General features: G+C 40.7%; 1 protein-coding gene across 2 annotated transcripts in view; it reads left to right on the top strand.

Annotated features, from left to right (window-relative positions):
* Positions 1-27,967, top strand: part of pdlim3b (PDZ and LIM domain 3b) — a 64,005-nt gene that overhangs the window by 17,404 nt on the left and 18,634 nt on the right. For both annotated transcript variants that reach the window (XM_073048155.1, XM_073048154.1), the window contains exons 2-3: positions 16,893-17,044; positions 17,858-17,942. In XM_073048155.1, coding sequence (XP_072904256.1) covers positions 16,893-17,044; positions 17,858-17,942 — 237 coding nt within the window. The remainder of the gene's footprint in view (positions 1-16,892; positions 17,045-17,857; positions 17,943-27,967) is intronic.

Raw genomic sequence — 27,967 nt, 5'->3', positions numbered from 1 at the left:
AGACTTTGTCCCCTCCCCACTCTTTCCACCAACTTCTGTGTATTCTTAACTGTTCTTAAGAGCTGCTGCCTTTTATGCTGGCAGGAGCCCTTTCAAAAACAGATAATCCTAATAACCTTTAAGTAATTGAAGAACAGTCCTGTTAATTATATATTTATATTGGTAGGTTTGTTTAAATGTCCAATAAACTGGCCGAATTCTAAAATTCTAATGATTATGGTAGGTTTTTTTTTCTGTTTACAAACAACTGATCAGTCAATAGTAAGCTGAAGTAATTTCCTTTCTGGCTTTGAAGGAACTTGATCCCAACTTACTTATTTTGTTTGACTTTTGTGATTTCAAAAGAGTGAAATGAGCCTCCTTTTGCATTTCCAGATTAGACTCTGACTTAACTGTTTATAGAAACTGTTTGGTCCATTGGAGGAGGATGTGTTATAAATGCCATACACGAAACCAAGTGCACACCACAATCTGAGCCTACGTCAGTGGGTCAGGAAATCTGATATGGAAAACTATAGGGATTCCTTGCACCTGTCACAGCAACAGATGTCCTCTGGAAATGATCAAACTGCTGATCAAATTTGCAGATGACTCAACATTGATAGGCCTTATTTCTGACAATACAAGCCTACAGAGGAGAAGTCAACGCTCTGACACCGTGGTGCCAAGAAAACAACCTCTCCCTCAATGTCGTGAAAATGAAGGAGCTGATTGTGGACTACAGGAGGAATGGAGACAGGCTAACCCCCCAATGGCATCAATGGGACTGTAGTTGAGAGGTGAGTAGTTTCATGTTCCTTGATATACACATCACCAAGGACCTCACCTGGACTGTACATCCCGGCTGTGTGGTGAAAAAAGCACAACAGCACCTCTTTAATCTCAGACGCCTGAAAAAGTTTGGTATGAGTCCCCAAATCCTCAAGACTTTCTACAGAGGCACCATCGAGACCATCCTGACTGGCTGTGTCATCGCCTGGTATGGGAACTGTACTACCCTCAATCGCAGGGCACTGCAGAGAGTGGTGCTGACAGCCCAGCGTATCTGTAGATGTGACCTTTCTTCTATTCAGGACATTTGCAGCAGCAGGTGCATAAAAATGGCCTGGAGGATCATCAGGGACTCCAGCCACCCCACCATAAACTGCTTCAGCTGCTTCTGTCTGGCAAACAGTATCACAGCACCAAGGCCAGGACCAACAGGCTCTGGAACGGCTTCTTTCACCAGGCCATCAGATTTACCAATAATGATTGATCTGATTGCATATCTGACTGTACATACATGTATATAAAACAATAACGTATTCAATCTTAGTGTCTGGGCAATATTCTCCCACATTTCCCTTTTTTATTGTGTGTACAGAGTGACAGAGACACAACATAAAGAGTTTTACTCCCTCATGTTGTGAGAAGGATGTAAGAAATAAAATCTAATTCTAATCCATCCAAAGGGCAGTCAAGTGCATCCGGATCAAAATCTGTGAAGACTCTATAGTATTTAGTTAAGAATTTTATATTTGCAGATGTCAGATCATTGGTGTGTTTAGTAAATAGCTGTACTGATCTATACAGTTAAAAGTACAAAAAGCACTGCCAATGATATATACTCAGTGGCCTCTTTATTAGATTTCACCTGTACCTAATAAAGTGACCACTGAGTGTGTGTAACGTGCGGTTATTTGAGTTACTGTTGCCTTCCTGACAGCTTGAACCAGTCTGACCATTTTCCTCTAACCTCTCTCATTAACAAGGCAATTTCACCCACACAGCTGCTGCTCACTGGCTGTTTTTTTGTTTTTCACATCATTCTCTGTGAATTCTAGACTGTTGTGTTGGAAATCCCAGGAAATAAGCACTTCCTGAGATACTCAAACCACCCCGTCTGGCACCAACAATCGAAGTCACTGAGATCACATTTCTTCCCCATTATGATAATCAGTCTGAACAATAATTAAACCTCTTGATCATGTCTGCATTCCTTTTGGCATTGAGTTGCTGCCACATGGTTGACAGATTAGATATTTATTAACAAGCAGCTGAACAGATGTCCCTAATAAAATGGCCACTGAGTGTTTCCCAGGGCAGTTTTTATGCCATGGCTCAATACCATTTAGCAAGGGATCCGTGGACCCCAGGTTGGGGACCCCAGAGCTAGAATGTCAGGGTTTTCTTTGTTTTGGAAGATTATTGGGGGTCGGGTGGGGTACCGCGCCCCAGCCTATCCTTTCCTTCTGTACTCACTGGAGAGTATGATGCATGGCGAATGTCAGGAATTTTGGGAGAGTGGAATTATCAACAGTTCTTCTGCAGGTTGGAGTTGCTCTGTAGCATTCACAATGCAGCAGGCTCGGAGTTATCACAACCTGCACCAAAATGAACGTGTGGAATTCATGTGAAAGCAAGTGCTCATTCTGCTGATGTGTCCATGTCTCTGGTATCATATCTCCATTGGCGCTGCCTAACCTGCTGAGTATTTCTCTGCACACTGTTCCTTTAGACTTCCAGGACTTTGCTTCCATATTTCTAACTTTAACATTCTTGGTAGACACAGTTGGGCCTTCTTCCCGTGAAATTTGTACATCCTAAGGCCATTACTATCTTGGCCGTCATTTGGCATCAGCAGGCCCATTGTAATTAAATTCTCCTCGGCAAAAACAGGAATCAAATTTCAATATTACTCACAGTTTTTGAAACCATTTACATGGTTAAACTATAGAGATTCAAATGATTCAGTCATTGGAGGAACAGAATAGCTTTCATGCTGCTGACTAGTTGGCACAAATTCCTGTTTTGCTGAACAGTTCCAAAATTCAGGCTTTACACAAGAGCTAAACTATGAAAGTCTCGTTGCTATGAAGCTTCTCATGCCATTGACATGAATAAGCTGTAGTATGATTGGTTACAGTGCACTGGTCTCTATTCCAAGTATATCCAGATAATGTTTCAGAAGGTTGAGTCATTTGCCTTCTTTAAATCAGAGGTAAGGAGATGGTCCCTTTGAACAGATGAATAATACATTTTGATATCGGTTGCTTAGTTGGAGTATATATTTTTCTCTAAAAAGCACAACATGTATCTATAGATCCCTCTGTGAGAAGCTATCACCAAAAATGGCAACCAACTAACTTCTAAGGTGTTTACAACAGAACAGGTAGCTCCTCTCTCGAGCTTGGTGAGAGTATGTATCAGTTCAGATCAAGCTGAATGTGCACAGTTAGGTCAGCTGGAGTTTTGATACACCGCCTGTCAGAACCATGCCAGTTGAAGGGTGGCACTAAATGAAAGTTCAAGGTAAATTTATCATCAAAGTTCATATATGTCACCATATTCTACATTGAGATACATTTTATGGCAGATGTTCACAGTAGAATACAATAGAATCAACAAAAAACTAAACACAGAGACTGACAAACAACCAATGTGCAAAAGAAGGTAAACTCTGCAAATTTTAAAAAGAATTTAAGTATGTAAATAAATGAGCAGCCAAGTCCTTGAAGATGAGTCCTTAGGTTGTGGAATCATTTCAGAGTTGAAGTTATCCACACTGGTTCAGGAGCCTGATGGTTGAACGGTAATAACTGTTCCTGAACCTGGTAGTGTGGGACCTAATGATCATGTACCTTCTTCCCGATGGCAACAGTGAGAAAAATGCATTACCTGGATGGTGGGGGTCCTTAAATATGGATGCTCCAATAGTGGGGAGGTCTTTTCCTGTGATGGACTAGACTGTGTCCATCACCTTTTGCGGGCTTTTGCATTCATGGGCACTGGTGTTTTCTTACCAGTTCGTGACTCAACCAGTCAGGATCCCAGGTGCATTTATAGAAGTTTGTTAAAGTTTTAGATGACATGTTGAAGTTGTGCAAATTTCTAAGGCAGTAGAAGCACAATCATGCCTTCTTTGTGATTGGATTTATGTGCTGGTCTTAGGACAGACTCTCTGATCAGAATTAGCTTTAACATCACCGACATGTCATAAAATTTGTTGTCTTTATGGCAGCAGTAGAATGCAATACATCATAATAGAGAAAAGATGTGTATTACAGTAAGTACATATAGATATATTAAATAGTTAAATTTTAATGTATTGCAAAATAGAAATAAAAAAGTAGTGAGGTATTGTTCATAGGTTCAATGTCCATTCAGAAATTGGATGGCAGAGGGGAAGAAGCTGTTCCTGAATCATTAAGTTTGTGCCTTTAGGCTTCTGTACCTCCTTCCTGATGGTAGAAATGAGAAAAAGGCATTACCTGGGTGATGGATGTCCTTAATGATGGATGCCATCTTTTTGAGGCATCCTTGAAAATGTCCTAGATACTACAGAGGCTAGTGTCCATGATGTAGCTGACTAAGTTTACGAATCTCTGTGGTTATTTTGATCCTGTGCAGTAACACGCAACTCCACCACCCCCCCCCCCCCACCACCACCCCCATACCAGACGGTGATGTGGCTAGTTAGAATGCTCTTCACAAGTACATCTGCAGAAATTTGCGAGTAGGTCTTTGGTGACATACAAAATCTCCTCAAACTCCTAATGAAATATAGTGACTGTTGTGTCTTCTTTGTAGCCACTTGGATATGTTGGGCCCAGGATAGATCCACAGAGATATTGACAAGGAATTTAAAGTTACCAACTTTAACAATTGGTGCAATCAGCTTCAGTTTCTGACACTTATGCATACTGGCATGAGGTAGAACAGAAGTTTGGAATTTGCTGGGTTGGCGCACAGTTCCATGTGTATGCCCACATTCTTGTTAGTGAGCTCAGGACAGCTGTGCATGCGTATCTGCATTGAAACTGAACTTGCTGACAGATTCCTGCTGGTAAATCGGTCATGACGTCCAGAACTGGAGTATAAACTGGCTGGAATACCCAAGAGATTAGCTGTAGTACCTGGCTGAGGAGCTGTCCTAAACATTACTGAAGAACTGCGATCCCACACATTGGAAATGAAGATTTAAAGACTTCAAGGATAAAAGTTCAGTTATAGTATACAAAATTTTGTGTTTACTCCAACGTTTTATTTTCACCAAAATGTTTTACATTTAATTAAATGCTTATAATTTTTTAAATCTGCTTTTATTTTGATTTTTGTTAACGCCATCGAAATGACAACTTTGACAGTCAGCAAAGCTGGGGATCAGCAATGCCAACTCATCAATTTAGTGCAGCACGTGTTTTGACCTCTCATCAGCCCGATTAAAAGGCACAAGTCCATAATGTTTCTTTGAAGATTATCAATCAGGGTCTAGAGGTTTTCACTTTTCACCTAGCAGCTTATTTATGGATATATCTAAGGTTAGTATGAAGACCCAATCAGCATGTGCAGGCAGTGAATATTGAGACTCAGTCATAAAGCCAAGGACAATGATAAATGATCTGATAATTTTGTGAGTCTTAAATTTTATTTGGTCTGCATAAGACAGACAAAACAGATGTCTATTAGAAAAAATGGACATCTATTTAAAAAATGTGTTAATTTTCCTTCAGGAAACCTGAGATGTACCATCCTAGGGGGAAAAAAGTTGAGAAGAAGCAATCTGGTGTAGATCACTAGATAGGTTCCTTGGTGCTTATTCTTTAATCAGAGGTTGGCCTACTCACAGGAGAATGAAAGGTTATTTCATTGAGACCTTCAAATTCCGTAAGGGGTTCTCAAAAGCATGTGTTCTTAAATTAGAGCATCTGGAACTGAGGACATTATCTCATGATAAAGACTTGACATTAGAGATTGTGATCCATTAGAATTACCCATTCAATGGACTGTGCATGCTCATTCACTGTGTACTTTCAAAGAGAGGTTGATAGATTAAGACGTACAAAAAAGCTGGATGAACTCAGCAGGTCGGGCAACATCCGTTGAAAGAAGCAGTCAACGTTTCAGGTCGAGACCCTTCGTCAGGACTAAAGAAGGAGGGGGGCAGGAGCCCTATAAAGAATTTGGGGGGAGGGTGGAAAACCTATTAGAGGAAAGATCAAGGGGTGGGGGAGGGGAAGCAGGGAGGTGATAGGCAGGAGAGGTGAAGAAGAAATCTAAGGGGAAAGCACTATGGGTAGTAGAAGAAGGCAGAGTCATGACAGGTGATAGGCAAGCTAGAAGAGGAGACAGAGTGAAGGTGGGATGGGGAAAGGGAGAGGGAGGGAATTACCGGAAGTTGGAGAATTCGATGTTCATACAAAAGGGCTGGAGACTACCCAGATGGTATATGAAATGTTGCTCCTCCAACCAAAGTTTGGCCTCATCATGGCAGTAGAGGAGGCCATGTATGGACATATCTAAATGGGAATGTGAAGGAGAGTTGAAGTGAGTGGCAACCGGGAGATCCTGTCTGTTGTGGCGGACGGAGCGGAGGTGCTCGACGAAGCGGTCCCCCAATCTGCTTTTGGTCTCGCCGATGTAGAGGAGGCTGCACCGGGAGCACCGGATGCAATAGATTACCCCAACAGACTCACAAGTGAAGTGTTGCCTCACCTGGAAGGACTGTTTGGGGCCCTGAATGTTGGTAAGAGAGGAGGTGTAGGGACAGGTGTAGCACTTACGCTTGCAGAGATAAGTGCCAACTGGGAGATCTGTGGGGAGGGACGTGTGGACCAGGCAGTCGTGGAGGGAACGATCCCTGCGAAAAGCAGAGAGGGGTAGAGAGGGAAAGATGTGCTTAGTGGTGGGGTTCTGTTGAAGGTGGCGGAAGTTGCGGAGGATAATATGCTGAATCCGGAGACTGGTGGGGTGATAGGTGAGGACAAGGGGGACACGGTCCCTGTTGTGGTGATGGGAGAATGGGGTGAGGGCTGAAGTGCGGGAAATGGACGAGATGCGGGTGAGGGCATCGTAGATGACGGCAGAAGGGAAACCACGATTCTTAAAGAAAGAGGACATTTGGGATGTCCTGGAATGGAAAGCCTCATCCTTGGAGCAGATGCGGTGGAGACGGAGGAAATGGGAATAGGGAATATAATTTTTGCATTTGGCAGGGTGGGAAGAGGTATAATCAAGGTAGTTATGGGAGTCAGTGGGTTTATAGAAGATGTCAGTGGACAGTCTATCTCCAGAGATGGAGACCGAGAGAACGAGAAAGGGGAGGGAAGTGTCCGAGATGGACCAAGTGAATTTGAGGGCTGGGTGAAAGTTAGAGGCAAAGTCGATGAAATTGACGAGCTCAGCATGGGTGCAGGAAGCAGCACCAATGTAGTCGTCAATGTATCGAAGGAAAAGTTGGGGAGCAGTACCAGTATAGATTTGGAGCATAGACTGTTCCACATAACCCATGAAGAGGCAGGCATAGCTAGGGCCCATGCGAGTGCCCATAGCTACACTCGCATAGGTTGATAGATAGTTGGATATTGAAGGGAAACAGAGGACATGGGTGGTCAAGAGGGAATGGACAAGTTAGATGATTTTATTGAGTAGGAGGCATTATGGTGAATAGGGTTGGAGTGAGAAAGGTCTTCATATAATTATTTTTTACAACACTGAGAATTCTATTTAATGTGCACTTCATTATTGTCAAAGTCCATTGTCAGAAATTTTAGGGAAAGAAAGATCTTACTGGGTTTCTTCAAGCTCCCCTTCAGTGATCACTAACTCTATTAAACCTAGCAGCAAAAATAATGAAAGTCATGCTTCACTGAAGAATAATGCATTTTAATATGAATAGCGCAGCAAAAGTACAGAACTGAAATGGTATACCACAGCCCAGTGGCAAAAGAACTGTATCCCATTACACTTTCAGTCACTTCCTTGCCATGGATGATCTCAATTCCTTTTTTGACAGCCAGGCTTTTCTGAAATGCCAGTTGTTTTTCTTTCTGTGGTTATCAGTTTTTGCTGTTTCTCTACATTAGAAAACAGGCTTTTGTCTCTCCGGCTTCTTATCATAACCGATAATCCCCTTTCCCTCCAGAAATGCAGACACAGCCTCAGCTGTTCGCTTTCCTGGTGATTCATTCCACAAGACTCTTTGCGTAAGACACATTCTGTTATGTTTTGTAACTCCAACACAGAAACCTAATTGCAAGAAAAAGACAGGAGCCCAGCTCTTTGATTTGTTTTACTTTAAGTGAGGTCTGTACGTGTGATATGGTGGGGTGATGATGTATGCCATTCACATACTTTTACATGTAACCCATAACAAATTATTTAAACAAACAATGCTTATTCAAACAAAGTATTTACAGTATTATTCAAATATTAAATACACCACACTCCTCCCTACCTAGTTATGAACTACAACTCAATATAGAACGCACCTCAACTATAAACACAGTATACTATGTACTACAACTACTGTACAGACATTCAGAGCTTAGTAAATTTTAAGTTGTCCCACTCAGACCTAAAGATTTAATTGATGTGGAGGATTGCTTACTCATGTTGGGTAGTGTCCTTCCTGATTGGGGTGGGGGGTGGTGACTCTGCTTGGCAGGAGAGACTTGTGGCTGTGAGACAGTCTCAGGTTCTGGGACCTCCTCCATGGTGGTTGTAGGAGTTGACTCTGGGCCTGCAGGAAGTGGTTCTGACAGCTCTGGATACCTTTCTTCTGGACATGTTGGCATCATAAACATGGCAAGCTTCACTGGAGAATGAGGATCATAATGTGTTAGTAATCCAATCACAAACAAGAGAAAATCTGAAGATGCTGGAAATCCAAGCCGCACCCACAAAATGCTGGTGGAACTCATCAGCCCAGACAGTATCTGTGGAAAAAAGTACAGTCAACGTTTCAGGCAGAAACCCTTCAGCAGGACTCTTCAGTTAGCTCCAGGCAGCCTTGTAGTACCTGATCCATGGCTTTCAGCCAAAATGCAGATGCCTATTATAGCAATAAAACCCATTCCAAGTGTTTTTGGTGAGAAGCACTTTGGACTCTTCTTTCATCTTCATCTGTAGGCAGGCCTCAGCTAAGTCCACTTTGCTGAAGTGTTTTCCTCCAAAGTGCTTGCAAAGATATCCTCTATCCTGGGCAGAGGGTATTGATCTATGTTCAGTATTAGATTGATGGTGACCTTAACATCACCACAGATCAGGACAGACACAGTCTTCTTTGCTACTGGGACCATTGGCATTGCACATGAGCACCACTCAATCCTGAAAAGAATTCCTTCAGCCTCCATGCAATCTAGCTCACTGGCTAGTTTATCACGGACATTATAAGTAACTGAACGGGCTTTGTAAAACTTGGGTGTGGCATTTCCATTTAATACAATTTTACCCTTGATATGTTTGAGATTTCCATTGTCATCCTTGAACACTGCAGTGGCATCACCCAGTACCTTTCTTAATTCACTTTCAGTTGACTCTATTACAGGGATGTGGCATGCAAATGATGGATGGATCTCCAATTAAGTTGTAGTTGTCTCAGCTAGTCATGGCCCTACAATCCTGACCTTTCTGTTCCTACCACATACAAGTACAGTGACGCTTGTTGGTTGTTGTATTTCACTGTTGTGAATGTCATTTCCACAGGAATTATCTTTTCTCCAGTGTAAGGAAAATCATGTCTGATGAATCTTATAGAATTTTTTGAAGATGTAGCTAGTAGAGTGGATAGGGGAGAGCCAGTGGATGTGGTATATTTAGATTTTCAAAAGGCTTTTGACAAGGTCCCACACAGGAGATTAGTGTGCAAAGTTAAAGCACACGGTATTGGGGGTATGGTATTGATGTGGATAGAGAATTGGTTGGCAGACAGGAAGCAAAGAGTGGGAATAAACAGGACCTTTTCAGAATGGCAGGCAATGACTAGTGGGGTACCGCAAGGCTCAGTGCTGGGACCCCAGTTGTTTACTATATATATTAATGATTTAGACGAGGGAATTAAATGCAGCATCTCCAAGTTTGCGGATGACACAAAGCTGGGCGGCGGTGTTAGCTGTGACGAGGATGCTAAGAGGATGCAGGGTGACTTGGATAGGTTAGGTGAGTGGGCAAATTCATGGCAGATGCAATTTAATGTGGATAAATGTGAGGTTATCCACTTTGGTTGCAAGAACAGGAAAACAGATTATTATCTGAATGGTGGCTGATTAGGAAAAGGGGAGGTGCAACGAGACCTGGGTGTCATTGTACACCAGTCATTGAAGGTGGGCATGCAGGTACAGCAGGTGGTGAAAAAGGCAAATGGTATGTTGGCATTCATAGCAAAAGGATTTGAGTACAGGAGCAAGGAGGTTCTACTGCAGTTGTACAAGGCCTTGGTGAGACCGCACCTAGAGTATTGTGTGCAGTTTTGGTCCCCCAATCTGAGGAAAGACATTCTTGCCATAGAGGGAGTACAGAGAAGGTTCACCAGATTGATTCCTGGGATGGCAGGACTTTCATATGAAGAAAGACTGGATCGACTAGGCTTATACTCACTAGAGTTTAGAAGACTGAGGGGGGATCTTATTGAAACGTATAAAATTCTAAAGGGATTGGACAGGCTAGATGCAGGAAGATTGTTTCCGATGTTGGGGAAGTCCAGAATGAGGGGTCACAGTTTAAGGATAAAGGGGAAGCCTTTTAGGACCGAGATGAGGAAAAACTTCTTCACACGGAGAGTGGTGAATCTGTGGAATTCTCTGCCACAGGAAACAGTTGAGGTCGGTTCATTGGCTATATTTAAGAGGAAGTTAGATATGGCCCTTGTGGCTAAAGGGATCAGGGGGTATGGAGAGAAAGCAGGTACAGGGTTCTGAGTTGGATGATCAGGCATGATCATACTGAATGGCGGTGCAGGCTCAAAGGGCCGAATGGCCTACTCCTGAACCTATTTTCTATGTTTCTAAGTTCTTAGATGGATATCTGCAGGCTTCAGTTCAGTATCTTTGAAATGTCATTCAAATTCATTTTTTGAAATAAATGAAACCATCAAGCCAGAGTCCAATTCCATTTTAATTAATTTGCATTTCATCTCTGGTATAAGCCATATTGCTTGTGTATTGTTGGTTTTCAAATTGTAAATATCAAGGCTACACGGACTTACAACACTCTCATCATTAACAGATTTTTCATCAACAGAATGCAGATTGGTGCTCTTTTTGAAACTGAAATTTGACTTTTTAGCATTTTCTCTTTGCTGCACAGTCCATTTATTTTTGTTGGCGGACGTACTGTTTGCATGCGTCCTACTTTGTGACATTTTCTGCAAATTTTGGCTTTGAATCTGCATTGATTTAGTGTATGCGAGCCCCTGCCTCAACAGCAGCACAATTTGTTTTGCTAGGCAGATTTCTGTTTAGCCGTTGCAATTTCGTTCATGCTTCTTGATTGCAACTCAATTGCATCTCTGTTCTTTCCATTGATACGACTATTTCAACTGTTCTTTTAAATGTAGGTTGTGCTGCAGGTAAGAGGTGTTTTTCAGTGTTTTCTTGTAAGATCCCACAAATTAAGCAATCTCTTAGTACATCATTAAGCCCATCACAGAACTAACAATGCTCAGACAACTTCTTCAGTTCAGCCACATACACTGCAATGGACTCCCTTTCCTTTTGATTCTGCTTTTGAAACCTAAAGTGTTCTGTAATCATCAATGGTTTTGTTCCTAAATGTTCCTGCATTACTTTCATGATATCAGTAAAGCTCACTTTGACTGGTTTGGTTGGAGCAGTCAAACTTCTAAGAAAACTGCATACATTTAAACCCAATGCACTCAGCAAAACTGGTACTTGCTCCTCATTGGCTTTGCTTTAAAATAAGGCTACATTAGCTCAGTGTACATATTCCAGTGATCTCTGGTGCAATTGAATGTGTCAATCTTTCTGCTCAGTTTTAAAAATTTATTATGATTATCATCTGGTACTTACTACTTATGAACATGTGAATTTGTATGTTTTCTGTCTCTTTAAAAACTCGACCATGTTTGTCATTTCAAAAGAACCCAAGCTGCGCTGTTTTTTTCACCTGACCATTTCTCGCTGTGCTTCTTTTTTAACTGAAACGTCTCACTGCGCTTCAACAGGTAGGGTTTGCTTCAAACTTCCTTGTCACCACTGTTACGTTTTATAACTCCAAAGCATAAATCTGATTGCAAGAGAAATATGGGTGTCTAGGAGAATGGGTCTTGGTTTCATTTTTCTTTTAGCGAGGCACACATGCGCGACATGGTGGCGTGATGACGTGTGCCATTCATGTACTTTTACATATAACCTTTAATAAATTATTTAAACAACTAATGAATGCTTACTCAAAATATATATTTATAATTTTACTCAAATATTACTGAACTATTAAATACATAACACATCCTACCAGAGCTTTTTCTTTTTTGACTCAGTTCCTAATTTTAATGACTATGTTATGGTATTTAAAGTTTTCACAATCTGCTTAGTTTGTCAATGCAATCCAAGACCTTGAAAATTGTATATAGATCACTGGAAAACTAGTTATCAAAAATTAAGCATTCATAAACTTTACTGAAGTTCCTGAAGTTCAAAATGTTTTCATTGTTTGCCTCTATAACCCAAAGGTGTCAATAATATCTTATCTGTGATAAGAAGACTGGACCTTAATGCATGAAAAATTGGAATTTGCTTAAAGCTATGTACAGCTGTATTTATATCCTTCTATCTGTAATGAGCTGATTCCAGATAATAATTTTTTTGGTTTGTGATAATTATGGTTGAGGGTAGAGAAGCATTCTTAGTGGCAATTCCTCTCGACATAATCTTGCTTTCCTTCTTATTCCACTCAATCTTTGGATCTGTCAGAGGTAATGTAGAATGTTTATTTATTCGGTGCAGACTAATTTTGGTTCAGCACAGAATCTGCTATCACTGCATCAATCTTTATGATGTTTGCTATGGCGATGCCTTAGTTTGAAACTGGCTTCAAATCCAGAATGCCTTGCATTTTTCCATTGCCCTTTTCAACTTTGCTTCCGTCCTTACCAATAGGATGCAAATCCTTTGAGATGATTAACGTCTTCCACTTTTGTATCACTGTGTAATAAAATATGACTCTAGAAGCATATTCATTCATTAAACTTTTATCAAGAATCCTAATTTCAGTGAGAAGATAGATTTTCTGTGAGGTGTCTTTTTTATTTATCTTTTTATGGAACATGGGCATCATTGATAACAAAATAAGTATTTTGTCCATCCCTAATCACCTTAAACTAAGGTTATTATTGTAGGTCAAACACATTGATAGGAATGGGGTCACTTACAGACTCTTACAGGGTAAGAATGGGAGATCTTCTTTCAGAAGGACATCAGTCATTCAGAAGGGTTTTTGTGACAATCCTAGATGCTTCATATTTTGAGACTACCTTTTCTTGAAATTATATACTGTAATTATTTGAATGTGAATTTCCCAGCTGTCTTTTAAATTTTTGCTGCTGGGTCAATGGATCTGAAATCTAGCTGGTAATGCAGTAAAGCACCACTCTGCTACCATACCCACACTGTTGTAAGAATAGCCAAACTTAATTCATTTTCTGATAATTCTGATGATACTTTAACTTAGATACTTTGTTTCTGACATCGTCTCTCATTTTGCTTTCTGTACAGTGAGACTCTGCACAGATTAAGGGCATAACGATAAATCATGCCTTTGAAAGCTAAGTTGAAAGTGAATGCATGCAAAACAGTAGTTTTAATTTGTTCTGGTCATTACGGATACCTCAATGGGAAATCAGAAATACAACTATTTTCTAATTTTTGAAAGCACCAACCCCAGTTTTAACAAGACACAAGTGAATTCTTTGATTTATCAGTGGAATTTTATTTTTCTTCCCTACCAGACAAATGAATTTGGTCTGTCTGAAGATAATTGCCAAACTTCTGCTGTAGAATCGTAATCCCTTTGGAACTCCACAAACATGTTTCACATAGCCCAAGTGAACTTGAAGCCTATACATGGAGAGTTTCATCTATCAACTCAAGTTATAAGTTCCTGAAACAAATCCATAAATCATAAGCTCAAAATCCAATCCACTGTCCCTTCTCTAAACAGCGGATATATTTTTAGTGCATTTTTCTAAAGTGCTTCCTCAGAATTGTGTATGCATGCATGTAAATATTAACATACTGCAATTTCAACACCGTAATGATAAATGATTAATTGTATCCATGTGGATGTCAAAATCAGTGGACTGATCTGATGTATTTTACTTGTATTTTTTATTATAGGTTATGGTAATTTTTTATGTTTTGCAAAAGCAGCAAATTTAATGACGTCTGTCACTTCTAATTGACCTGATTCTGATTCATCCCAAATCTGATTTTAAAATATGCCAGAGCTCCCCTGTGGAGAGGTCATTTCTAAGAAAGTTGTTTCCCACAGTACACTGCACCATTAATTTTATTTTGAGTGTAGACTAGCGATATTGAAGCTTCCTACTATTGCTTCCCATTTGTGAGCTGGGAGCAGGCACTGTTTGTAAATGTGCAAAATAAAACAATCAAATGTCGTTTTTCCATTTGTAACTTGAGGGATTTTTTTTCTGCGGCCCTTTCCCTGAGAAGCAGCTGATAATTTATAGAAAAGTGACTTTCAAATTAGAGTTGGGTGCATGCTTAAACTGAGATGTATGCTGAGGCAAGAAAACAGAGTAATGAAGGAGCTCAGGGATCAAACAGCATCTGTGGGAGGGGAAGGAGTTTATGACAATGTGGCCCAAGGTGTGCCTGTTCAGGTTTGACCCGAGACATCCACAATTCCTTTTCCCTTGTGGATGCTACTCAACCCACTGAGTCCTTCCAGCAGTTTATTTATTGGTCCAGATTCTGGAATCTTCAGTGCCTTGTATCAACGTTTGCTGAAGATTGAGCAGATAACAGGAACACGTGCAGCTGTTTTGAAGAGTCAGCACAGGCTCAGTGGTACTACAATGATTCTGCCCCAAAACCACATTATTTACTCTCTTGGTTTCTTATACTTGTTAAATCAGCAGTTTACCAATTGGCAAGAGGATGGAGATCAGCGAGGCTGTGTCAGCAATAATTTTGCAATGTTCAGCTTGTCCGGTTACGGTCTTCTACATTGCCAAATGTCTCTGAGAACATAATACGATCAAAGTACAATAGAACAAATGTTGGAAATACTTGGCAGCTTAGGTTGCTCAGAGGTAAAAAAAAAATAGCAGCTACCAAAAAATTGGCTCTGTGTGTGTGTGTGTGTGTGTGTGTGTGTGTGAGTGTGAGTGTGTGTGTGTGTGAGTGTGTGTGTGTGTGCGTGTGTGAGTGTGTGTGTGTGTGTGTGTGTGTGTGTGTGAGTGTGTGTGTGTGTGTGTGCGTGTGTGAGTGTGTGTGTGTGCGTGTGTGAGTGCGTGTGTGTGTGTGAGTGTGAGTGTGTGTGTGTGTGTGTGTGTGTGTGCGTGTGTGTGCGTGTGTGAGTGTGTGTGTGTGTGAGTGTGTGTGTGTGTGTGTGTGTGCGTGTGTGTGCGTGTGTGAGTGTGTGTGCGTGTGTGTGTGTGTGAGTGTGTGTGTGTGTGTGTGTGCGTGTGTGAGTGTGTGTGTGTGTGTGTGTGTGAGTGTGTGTGTGTGTGTGCGTGTGTGAGTGTGTGTGTGTGTGTGTGTGTGTGTGCGTGTGTGAGTGTGTGTGTGTGTGAGTGTGTGTGTGTGTGTGTGTGTGCGTGTGTGTGCGTGTGTGAGTGTGTGTGCGTGTGTGTGTGTGTGAGTGTGTGTGTGTGTGTGTGCGTGTGTGAGTGTGTGTGTGTGTGTGTGTGAGTGTGTGTGTGTGTGTGTGTGTGTGCGTGTGTGAGTGTGTGAGTGTGTGTGTGTGTGTGTGTGTGAGTGTGTGAGTGTGTGTGTGTGTGTGTGTGCGTGTGTGTGCGTGTGTGAGTGTGTGTGTGTGTGTGTGTGTGTGTGTGTGTGTGTGAGTGTGTGTGTGTGTGTGTGTGCGTGTGTGCGTGTGTGAGTGTGTGTGTGTGTGTGTGTGTGTGTGTGTGTGTGTGTGTGTGTGTGTGTGTGTGTGTGTGTGTGCGCCCGCCCTTAACACCTGGTGGAGTCGTCGGGGCGCCGTCATGACTAGCTTTTTGCACCGATCTTTTTGGTGATTGCTCATCGTACGTCGTGTCTTGGGCACCTGAAACACGGCGGAGCCCATCCTTCTTCAGGTTTTTGGAGCCGGCTGGATTCGAACTTGGGAGCCACCGCTCCGAAGTCAGGCGCTAATGCCACTACACCACCAGCCGGCCAATAATCAGCAGCTTGGAGTGTAATCTGCATACATTGGGAAGATTAAGGTCACAGTCAAATTAGTCCTGCATCTCCATTCTAGTCTGGGGTTTAATATCTGTTTGAAAATATATTTCCCAATTTTGGATGAGTGGATTGGCAAAGGGATTTTACTACCAGTGGATCTCACAGGAGTAATTCTCTGGAAATGGGGAAGAGAGTAATAATGTGGTCAGCTCTAATTGGTGACACAGGTATAAAGGGGGGAATATTTTCCTTCTGAACATTCTAAGTATCCTTAGGCTGGAAAGAAGGAAAATCAGATAGACTCACTATCTACTGACCCACAGTAGTTAATCCTCTTACTGGGAAGTTCAGCTTTAATACCATTATGAATGAGTATTTCACCAGTGCTCACTGCCACACTGTGATACGAGTAAGTTCACAGATAGCAACTTCAGGTGAACCACATCACGCCTGAAAAGAGTTGACAGAGGATAAGTATTTTTTTCTTTAATCCCAGTGATTGGCTTGTGCTTCACCGATTGGGGATTTAAGTTGCGTAAATAATTTTATTTTATCAGTCTATTCTTCCATTGAAGTAGTTGTGCTGATACGAGAGACTGCCACCCTACTGCTGACATTTTCTTTCCTAATTATTATTATCATTGCTAAACAATAGTACAACTGGGGAGATTTTTTTAACTTGGTAGTAATTCTTACACAGGTTAAAGAACTAAATTTTCCAATAATGCTGAAAGAAAAATTCTGCTGTGTGCTTTGAATCTGCAGGTAACGCCTGGAAGCAAGGCCTCGCTGGCTAACCTTTCCCCAGGTGATGTCATCCTGGCTATTGACGGTGTCAGTACGGACAACATGGCACACGTCGATGCTCAGAATAGGATCAAGGCTGCCTCCAGTAAATTAAGTCTGAAGATTGACCGGTTGGTATAGCAGTAGAAAATATGGCATCCTCCAGAAATCTCAAAATGTTTTGACCGTAGCAAAGAAATGAGGAAGCTGCATTGGGCATTTTAAGTAAATTGTTTATATTTTAAGAGTTGGTGTGGAGGAATTTCTTCTTCCCAAGCACTCTGCCTCTTTAGAACTTCTTACTGGAGACACTTATTTATATGCAAGTTGTTTAATATATTTAAGCATGAGGTAAATGGATTGAGAGGGATTAAGTTAGGGAAGTAAAAAAAAAACAGTAGATGTTGGAAATCTGATATAAGAACTGAAAATGTTGGAAATACTCATCATGTTAGGTAGCATCTGTGGGAAGGGAAATAAAGATAATGTTGAGATCAAGGATCACTGTTCAAAACAAAGTGTCTTTTTTAAGAGTTGGGGATGAGGCAGAATAGTGAGTTTGAGGCAGGTCATCCAATTGGCTATGATTTTATTGAATAGTGGAGCAGATTCAGGGAGCCAAATGGCCTACTTCTGCTTCTATTCTTTATTCATCTGAAGCAGTTTGGAATTACAGGTCTTACCCAACCTTACTCTTGCCAAAATTACTTACAGCCTATACATGCAAACAAGCATTTGGTAAACTGGCGGGGATAGATTTGCCAGTTGCTTCTGCCATGTGGAAACTCGGACTGCGGCTGCATTCCTGCTTGCGAACTGTTGGGGTGATAGACAGGTCACAGGAACAGAACCCCACCGTAATCTGGGATGGAGCTGTATGTCAAATAAATGAATGAAACATCACACAGCAAAGAATTCCACCATTTTGTCTGCTTTTATCCTAGACCTGAAACCAGACTTTGGTCTCCACAAGTCACTGAAGGTGGCAAGACAAATCCTTTCAAGATTAATTTGGAGGCTGAACCACAGGTAGTTAATGTCATATGATAATTCCAGTGTTTTTATTGCTTAACTAGTCATCATTATGAAGCGTATGAACATTTGGATGATTACCAGAGCTCTTGGTAAACGTGTTTAAAGCAGAAGTTCTTCACAAGCAATTGCAATGATATGAATTGCTGAGGAAGTCACTGGATATACTCATCCTAAATTCTTACCATTTGGCTGGTTCACAGTTTTAAAAATATTAATAGGTACAGCACCGAATGAAAACCCAGATAGCTTTGTAGCAAATGTGAAATAATAAGATCATTGCCAATCCTTAGAGTTAACTAGCTTTGATGTACCGAAGATTATTTGCAAGAAGTTAAATCTGGGAGAAAACGGTGCGTGATGAATAAGGATCGGTGAAGCTATCCACTTTTAACAAAAACTAAGGAAACATGCGGTTTTTGCATTTCGCATTTTTAAGAAGTAATTAGTTGTAGATAATAAAATATAGAATAGCACCTTCAACCCACTGACCATGATGCCAAACTGATCTACTGTTGTCCCCTCTGCCTGTACATACCCTGTTATTCCCTGCCTGTTCATGTGCCAATCTAATTGCCTCTTATTTGTCACTATCGTATCTGCTTCTATCATCTCCCCGGCAGCCCCTTCCAGACACCACTCTTTGCACATCTCCTGTATACTTCTCTCTCTCACTTATCCCTATGCCCTCTCATATATGACGTTTCCATGCTGGGGATAAAAGACTCTGGCTATCTCAATTTTTATGCCTCCCATAATTCTATGCATTTGTATCAGATCACACCTCAAGTGATCCAACAAAACCATCCCGAGTTCTTCTTTGAACTTAACACTCCAATCCAGACAACATCCTAATAAATCTGTTCTGCACCCTCTCTAAAGCCACCTTATTAAGATTGAAACTTAAAAGAAAAAAAATCATAAACGCACTTTTAGCAATTAATAACTTACATCATTTGAAAATTCCATGGCATTTTAAAATAATTGTTTTAAGAAAGTTAAAATCCTTTAGGATGGCTCATCAGTAATTATTTTTCAGGGATGCTGTTAAATTGACCTGCACAATATTCATCAAGGCACAATGTTTCTTAAGGCAAGAATAGTGCATTAAAGGTTGAAGTTCATATGAAACCAGAGTGCCCGCTGATTGTTTCCACAAAGACTGCAAGACCACATTCTGTAGAGAAACTGGCAGCATTTTCTCGGTTCCCCTGTTTAACTGCAAAAGCATATGCCAGAAGATCTGTTAGTTTTATAGTGCAGGGTAATGATGGAGGTATATGCTCTGGGTTTTAGTCTCAGCCTTGTACTTAACATTGAGTTAGAGTTAAACTTCATGTAATGGAGTATTCTTGGTGAGAAGGAGTCTCGCCTGCTCACTTTTGCTGCTAGCTTCAATCACAATTAAAATGGTAGAGATATAAGGAAAGATATTATTTGATTAGAATTCAATTTTACATTATCCCACAAGATTGAACCGTAGAAATGTGCAACTGCATTGGTGGAGAGTAGGTATCAGTTATCACTAATAATTAAGATAACATATCTGTGACTATGCTGTAAAGTTACCCATATCACTCTCTGCTTTAAAAAGTAGTTTATCTCAAAATGTATGGAGTGTGGATCCAAGATATTTTACTTCCAGCTATAAAAGTAGTTTATTTGAAAATGTATAAAGTGTAGTTCCAAGATCCAAGATATTTTATTTCCATAAAACTATTGAGGGAGGGATATTTTTAGTACTTTACAAGAACTAATAGGCCAGAAGTTACTGTCAGTGATAATAGCAGATGAAAGCTTTATATGTTGTTATATTTCTTTTTCCCTTTTGAAAAGTTATTATTTGCCTATTTTAAACGTATTGGCCCTTCTGCTAAAATAACATACAGGGAAGTATCTTGTGGACACATTGGGTGTTCATCTGCTAACTCTGCCAACAGTAAGTTCTCGGCTCATGATTTGGTACAAGTTCAAGAGCTGGATGAACTATCTGTCTGCTGGTCTGCTTTCTCCGTTGCATTGTGTTGTGTGTACAAAGTGTTGTTAACTAGAGGGGCTGTTAAAAAAGTAATCAATTTGAAAGGCATAATTGTGCTTAGTTTCCAATTTTCCTTTTGTAATTCTGGAGAAACTTAGAAAGCATTGCTACAATTTGAAAATATACTTTGTCAAAAATTGCTTTGGAATATGTGATATGGAGAGAAAAATGAAGACTTTCAAGCCCGTCAAAACTTCAGAGAAAGAAGATGCAGAATACAGAAATGCCTAGCTACCGATTTTTGGAAGAAACTGCTGGGAGATCGTGGCCTTCAGTGCACATCCCAGCAAAATCAATGGGCTGAATGGCTTAATTCTACAAAGAAGTTTGGGATCGGATGATATGTAGCCTAGAAAATACACTCCTAGGTAGTATTGACTTCTCCTCAGAGTCATACAAACCCTTGCATCCAAATTGGAAAAACCTTTCAAAATTCTTTATTGAATTTGAGTCAATCAAATAAATTTCAGGACATTGGAGTATCTCATTTTTGCCACTAATCTCAATTATTTTGCAATTTCTTACATGGAGAATTCATCCTTACTTCATGTTGTGTTTGAGGGAAAAAAAACATGGAATTTAACATAAATCTTTGCTTTCACATATTCAAGCTACCTACTTCTCAATCCCTCTCCATTTTCCTTGCCTTGTATAAATCTTCAACAGTTCTCTTCCTATTAACATATAATTCTCTCCAGATTGAAGGGAACCTGCTACATATGAGCTAAAAGTAGAATGCACTTATATCATCAAATAAATATGAACATGTTAATTTAACTAAAAATGGAAGACCAGTTTCCCCATGTACACTTAACTTTACCTTGTCACCACTACTCTTAACCTATTATCTCCAAAATTGTCTGTTTACTTGAAATCCAATGGTGGATGAGTGATGATGTCTATCCACAAAATATTGGGAAGTCTAAAGCCTTTTATATTTCATGCCACAAATACTGTTTCTCAGCCATGAAATCCATCTGACTCAGCACCACCTTCCCACACTGCTCCTATATCTTCCAGAAGATATATCTAACCAATATATTGATCTCTAATTTGCCTGTTTTTACTCTTGGAGATAAATGATATCTTAATTTACACTCAGTGGATACTTTATTCCATACTTCCTGTACCTAATAGAGTGGCTACTGAGTGTATGCTTGTAGTCTTCTGCTTCTGTAGCAGAAGGTTCAACATGTTGTGCATTCAGAGATGCTCTTCTGCACATTACTGTTGCAATGCATGATTACTTGAGTTAGTCGCCTTCCTGTCAGCTTGAACCAGTCTGTCCATTGTCCTCTGACCTCTCTCATTAACAAGGCATTTTCACCTACAAAACTGCCACTCTCTGGAATGTTCTATTGTGTCCTGCACCATTCCCTGTAAACTCTAGAGATAATTGTCAATCTCTTGAGATCAGCAGCTTCTGAGTTAGCCAAACCACCCCGCTGGCACCAATAGTCATTCCATGGTCAGTCACTTAGATCTCATTTCCTCCCCATTCTGATGTTTGGTCTGAACAACAACTGAACCTCCTCACCATGTCTGCATGTTTTTATGCACTGAGTTGCTGCCACATTATTGGCTGATTGTACCGTGGGGAGCATTCTGACAGGCTGCATCACTGTCTGGTATGGAGGGGCTACTGAACAGGACCGAAAGAAGCTGCAGAGGGTTGTGAATTTAGTCAGCTCCATCTTAGGTACTGGCCTACAAAGTACCCAGGACATGTTCAGGGAACAGTGTCTCAGAAAGGCAGTGTCCATTGTTAAAGACCTCTCACACCCATGGCATGCCCTTTTCTCACTATTACCATCAGGTAGGAGATACAGAAGCCTGAAGGCACACACTCAGCGATTCAGGAACAGCTTCTTCCCCTCTGCCATCCGATTCTTAAATGGACATTGAACCCTTGAACACTACCTCACTTTTTAATATACATTATTTCTGTTTTTTTGCACTATTTTAATCTATTCGATATACACATACTGTAATTGATTTATTTATTTTCTTCTATATCATGTATTGCATTGAACTGCTGCTGTTAAGTTAACAAATTTCATAAAAGATGCCAGTGATAATAAACCTGATTCTGATTAGATATTTGAAATTCGGGAGCAGGTGTATGTAAAACAACTGGCCACTAAGTGTAAATCTGAACTCTACCTTCTGAATTTGTGCATTGAGAAGTTGATGTTGATGCCCCCATGGGAATTAAGGGTTGTGGGGAGAAGGAAGGAGAATGGGATTGAAATAAATTCAGCCATGATTGAATGGCAGAACAGACTCAATGGGTTCAAAGGCCTAATTCTGCTCCCCTGTCCTATGGTCTCATGGCCAATATGGGATAAGACAGGAAGTGCCCGAAGAGATAAGTGGGTGTGTAGTTTGTGAAGTGATGTCCTCCTCCTGCCATTTACACACTGCTTCCCAAACCTCCAAAATCAATGTCTCTAGGTTTCTAATAGCAGTGGAATACTCATCCTTCACTTTCAGTGGCCATGAGTCAGGGATTCCAAGAAGTCAGTGGGAATGTTGCATTTTAGCAAGAATGCCTTGAATCTTTTCTTCTCTCCACCTGGTAATTTCTTGCTCAGAATGGAGTCCCTATTTCAGGAGTCTGGTTTTGGGCAAGTGAATGACATGTCATGCCCAGGGAGCTAACTGCAGTATGTGTAACTAGGATCATAATGCTGAGGGATCCAACAATAGGAGTAAACACTGGAATTGTTTTACCTATCCTTCCAGTGTATTTGGGGGATTTTACAGGGGCAGTTTTGGTGGTATTTTCCCAGTACCTTAAAATGCTTGCTGCAGGTAAACCAGGCCCCTTATAAACTCTCACCTGGTTCCGGTGCAGACATTGCAAAAGTTAAACAACTGTTAGTGTTGGAAAAGTTTCATTCCTCTTTCTAAACTTTCTACAATCAACAAATTGAACACCATGAACATTAGAAAGAAGGAAGTAAATCATCAATAGGAAGTTTTTTCTTTAATACCACTTAGTCAGATCTCAGCTGATCTGTGATCAATGTTGTATCTTTGTCCCATATCCTTCTTCCAACATTGTCAAACTCGGCTGTTAAATAAATAACTGACCCTAAAAACATGCTGGAGATGCTTATTGGGGCCAACAGCATGTGTGGAGAGAGAAACAGGATTAAGGTTTCCGATCAATGACCACGGTCAGAAACATAGCCCTGGTTTGTGTAATCTCAACTTACAATTAACTATGGACTTGTCGTAAATTTATATTATACCCTTCTGAAGCTTGGTCTCCAGAAGTGCTGACTGTGTTCTATTAATGTTGCAGCCTGTGATTTTTATCATTATCCTGATGCAGGGTCTCGACCAGAAGCATCAACTATCCCTCATCCTCCACCGATGCTGTCTGACTCATTGAGTTCCTCCAGCAGTTTATTTTTGCAACAGATTCCATCATCTGCAGTGTCTCTCATCCACAACTTTATAACTGAGATCATTATTTATTTTGTGGTGGGCTATACATAAATTGCACACCCGGTGTACTCTTTCTGTACCTGCCCAGGAACATAGAACTCTCTTTTTGAAGCTCCATTGCTTCTTACTTTTAATTAGTTAGATAATGCTTTGTCCTTTCTACCTTTCTACATCCAAAATAGGTGACCTTACATTTGTCAATCATGAAATCCATTTGCCACAGTTTTGCCCATTTGCTCTATTATTATTTCATTATAATAGAATTCTTCCACCCATACTGCTTATAAAACTATCTATCATTGTGTCATTGACAAATTCAGATATATAGTTTTCTAAGACATATTAATACACTGAATGCTTTCAGCTAATAACAGATTTTAGAACAATTAATTTATAATTCCCTGGCTTCCCCTTCTTTCTTTCCTTAAGTAGTAGAGTTACAAAATCAATTTTCCGGTCTAGAGGAACTAATTAATGGCATTTCTAGCTATACCTTGACATGCCATCCCAGAAAAATAAGTAACAGCAACATTAAAACATAATATCTTTTTATTTGCCTGAAAGACTAACCCATTCAAAGAAAAACACCATTATTAATAAATAAATTGTTCAGTGGGTTGTATTGATAAAGAATTATTTTTTCAATTATAAACTGATGAAATTCATTAATCAAGTTATACCAATCTATTCTTCACATTGTGAGAATGTGCTTTGTTTTCAAACTCTCTGAAGGCTTTTCAACTATTCACCTGAGATATGAATATAAATGAAATGTTCCACAAATAGTCAATTATTAGGGTGTGCCAGACACCAGAAGCATCAGACTGAAATAGTCTGAAGCTCCAGCTGATGAAGTCAGACATGGATTAACAAACATAAACATTGAATATTAAAGAATTCTTTTAACTTGTTTGTTGCCTTTTGTCATCAGGCAATCTCTTTCACTGTCTTTTTGAGTTTCAGAAATCTGATTTCATGTTGCTGTGAGTATTATTATAATCAACTATGAGAAAGAAAATCAAGGAAATGCATGCGAAAAGAAAAATAATTTCACAACTGGTACGAAAATGAAAACTGTAAGCTGTGGATTGTGCCCCATTCTTTTAATTTCTAGAGAGGAACATAGAAAACCTACAGGCTCTTTGGTCCACAATGCTGTGCTGCACATGTACTTTAGAAATTACCTAGGGTTATCACATAGCCCTTTATTTTTCTAAGCTCCATGTATCTATCCAGAAGTTTCTTAAAAGATCCTATTGTAACCAGCTCCACCACCATCACCATTCCATGCACTCCCCACTCTCTGCATAAAAAACTTACCTGACATCTCTGTACCTACTTCCAAGCACCTTAAAACTGTGCCCTCTCATGTTAGCCATTTTAGCCCTGGGAAGAAGCCTCTGACTATCCATACGATCAATACCTCTCATCATCTTATACACCTCTAACAGGTCACCTCTCATCCTCCATTGCTCCAAAGAGAAAAGGCCGTGTTCACTCAACCTATTCTCGTAAGGCATGCTCCCCAATCCAGGGAACATCCTTGTAGATCTCCTCTGCACCCTTTCTATAGTTTCCACATCCTTCCTGTAGTGAGGTGACCAGAACTGAATACATTACTCCAAGTGAGATCTGACCAGGATCCTATATAGAAATTCAGCTTAAATCTGGGGACTGTGCCTCAGTTTAAGACAAAGCTAGAATTAGCCTAAAACTGGGGCATCTGCATGAAGCTGTTCTGGTGCCAGTCCCTCATCTGTCATTGTAGTGAAGCCCTTATCTCCGGGTTGGCTCGATTACCTCTCCGTTAAAGTTAAAATGAATTTGGGGTTTCATGTTTACATTATAATTTGTGATGTCAGTATAAAACAAAACTCTTTCACACTGATATTATTGTTTTACTGTAAATGAAGCAATAATATCAAAAATTCAGGTAAATATAAATTTATCCTTCCAAGTGAATGCAGTTTTAACAATTAGGAATGCAACTGTCAACTGAAAACAGTTTTCATAAAATGACACTAAATTTCCATTTACAATGGAAGAGGAGGAAAGAGGATTGATGAGAATACTCTCCGAGCCAGTATAGATTGAATGTTCCCAGGAATGAACATCTCCAATAGCCTGTCTTGGATGAACCATGTAGACACCAGGGCCAGGAAAGTTCACCAATGCTCCTACTTCATCAGGGGGCTAAAGAAATTCAGCTTGGCCCCATTGACCCTTACAAATTTTTATCAATGCAGAACAGAAAGCATTTTATTTGAATGTATAAAGGCTTGGTATAGGAACTGTTCTGCCTGAATCCACAATAAACTGCGGAGAGCTAAGGACACAGCTCAGCCCATCACTAGAACTAGAATCTCCTGTATGTTTATACTTCTTGCAGCTTCAATAAAGCAATCAGCACTCACCCCAGCATTTTCTCTTCTCCTCTCTTCCAGCAGGCTGAAGATAGAAAAGCCTGAAAGCATGTACTGTACTATCATGCTCAAGGGCATCTTCTATTCCATTATTATGAGACAATTAAATGGTTCCCTGGAACGATGAGATTGGCTCTTGATCTCACAGTCTATTTTGTTATGAGCCTGCAACTTATGTCCTGCACTTTCTCTGTAGCTGTGCAATGATCTGATCTGTATGAACAGCATGCCAGACAAGCTTTTCACTGTATCTCAGTACAGGTGACAATAGTAAACACATTTCAATCCCAGGTTCAATGGACAGAATAGCCTCTTTCCATGGTGAGAGGTAAATACAAAAGCGTGTAGTACAAACATATGATAGACAGAAGGCAGAAAATAGGGGAGGAATGAGTTAAATGAAATTGGCATTTCTTGGTGACAACCTGCATCTCCTAGCTCACCTCGCATAGTTTCCAAATTTGATTGAAAAAGGTTTGAATGAACTTTTTGAGAAAGGAGGTGCTGGCATTAGTGAACATCCGGATGAGGTTCATGAGAATTAACTTGGGAATGAAAGGGTTCATGTATGCAGAGTGTTTGATGGCTCTGGGCCTGTAACTGCTGGACTTCAGAAGAATGAAGGGTGATCTCACTGAAACCTACCAAAAGTGAAAAGCTTAGATAGAGTGTGCAGTGTGGGGTCTTTTCAACTTTCCCTTTGGATCATCTCTGCCAGAATAGGGAGACTGTCAATTCGCACTTAGGAGAATACGTCAAGAGGGGTGATCTCTTTTGTAAATTTTTCAGTGATTTCCTTTTCCAAGGGTAGACAAGACAATCCATCAGCATTTCTATGATTAGTTGTACTCTTGAATTTGATCTTGAAATGGTGTCTCTAAGAAATAGAGCTCATCTCTGTATTCATGCTGCTGCTGGTAGTGGAATGCCCTTCTGTGGATTGAAAGTGGACACTAATGATTTATGATCAGTAATGAGGATAAACTCTCTCCCGTACAAATAGGATTGGAATGTTTTACACCCCAAACCAGACTCAAGGTGTCCCTGTCAATCTGTGCATAATTTTTCTCTGCAGAGTAAGGAAATATGATGGATAGGTTATGGTACTTGATGCACCATCGATAACTCTCTCTGAGACGTAAAGGCGAGATATCGGCTTTTATTGACTGGAAGAATGAACAAGCAGTGGTTGACCACCATACTACATCCTGGAGAATGAGGCCGGGCCCAGGCCTCAATCGCCTTTATACAGGGGTCTGTGGGAGGAGCCACAGGAGCAGTCAGCAGGGGTCTGTGGGAGGAGCCACAGGAGCAGTCAGCAGGGTCTGTGGGAGGAGCCACAGGAGCAGTCAGCGGGGGTCTGTGGGAGGAGCCACAGGAGCAGTCAGCAGGGGTCTGTGGGAGGAGCCACAGGAGCAGTCAGCAGGGGTCTGTGGGAGGAGCCACAGGAGCAGTCAGCAGGGGTCTGTGGGAGGAGCCACAGGAGCAGTCAGCAGGGGTCAGTGGGAGGAGCCACAGGAGCAGTCAGCAGGGGGCGTGTCCAGACAGGTATATGTAGTTCACCACAGTACTTTCATTTCCATCGTTCATAATGTGACATGACTGCACCTGTACCATAAGGTGAAACATCACAGACAACCTTCACTGAATGATGTGGATTATAAAGTGTGAGTACAGTGTCTGACGCTACCTTTTCCTTTCCCTTTTGGAAAGCTACCTCACACTGCCTTGTCTATTGCCCTTTCTTCCTAATCTGTAGGCGTGGAGCACGGTAGCCAGCCAGGCTTGGCAGGAACCAGTCATAGTAATTGACAAATTCTAAAAAGAACCATCACTCTAATACATTCTTTAGTCTTGGGGTGTCCACCACTGCTTGAATTTTCTCAGCACACTTCTGTAATTCTTGCACAATAATGGTGTGACCACAGTAAATAATGCTTGGTTTAAAGAATTCACTCATGTAGTGTTGTGCTCTGAGCCCATAATCTTGCTCTAAAAGAATAGACACATACATGACACGTCCCCAGGGGCTGGTGATCTGCTACTCGCATAAACTTTTGTCCATCGAGGTAGTGGTGGAACTTCTTTATTCCCCACACTAGACT

This window comes from Hemitrygon akajei, chromosome 6 (genome assembly GCF_048418815.1).
Source record: "Hemitrygon akajei chromosome 6, sHemAka1.3, whole genome shotgun sequence".
In the NCBI taxonomy this organism is placed as follows: Eukaryota; Metazoa; Chordata; class Chondrichthyes; order Myliobatiformes; family Dasyatidae; genus Hemitrygon; species Hemitrygon akajei.
This window is presented reverse-complemented; position numbering and strand designations above follow the sequence as displayed.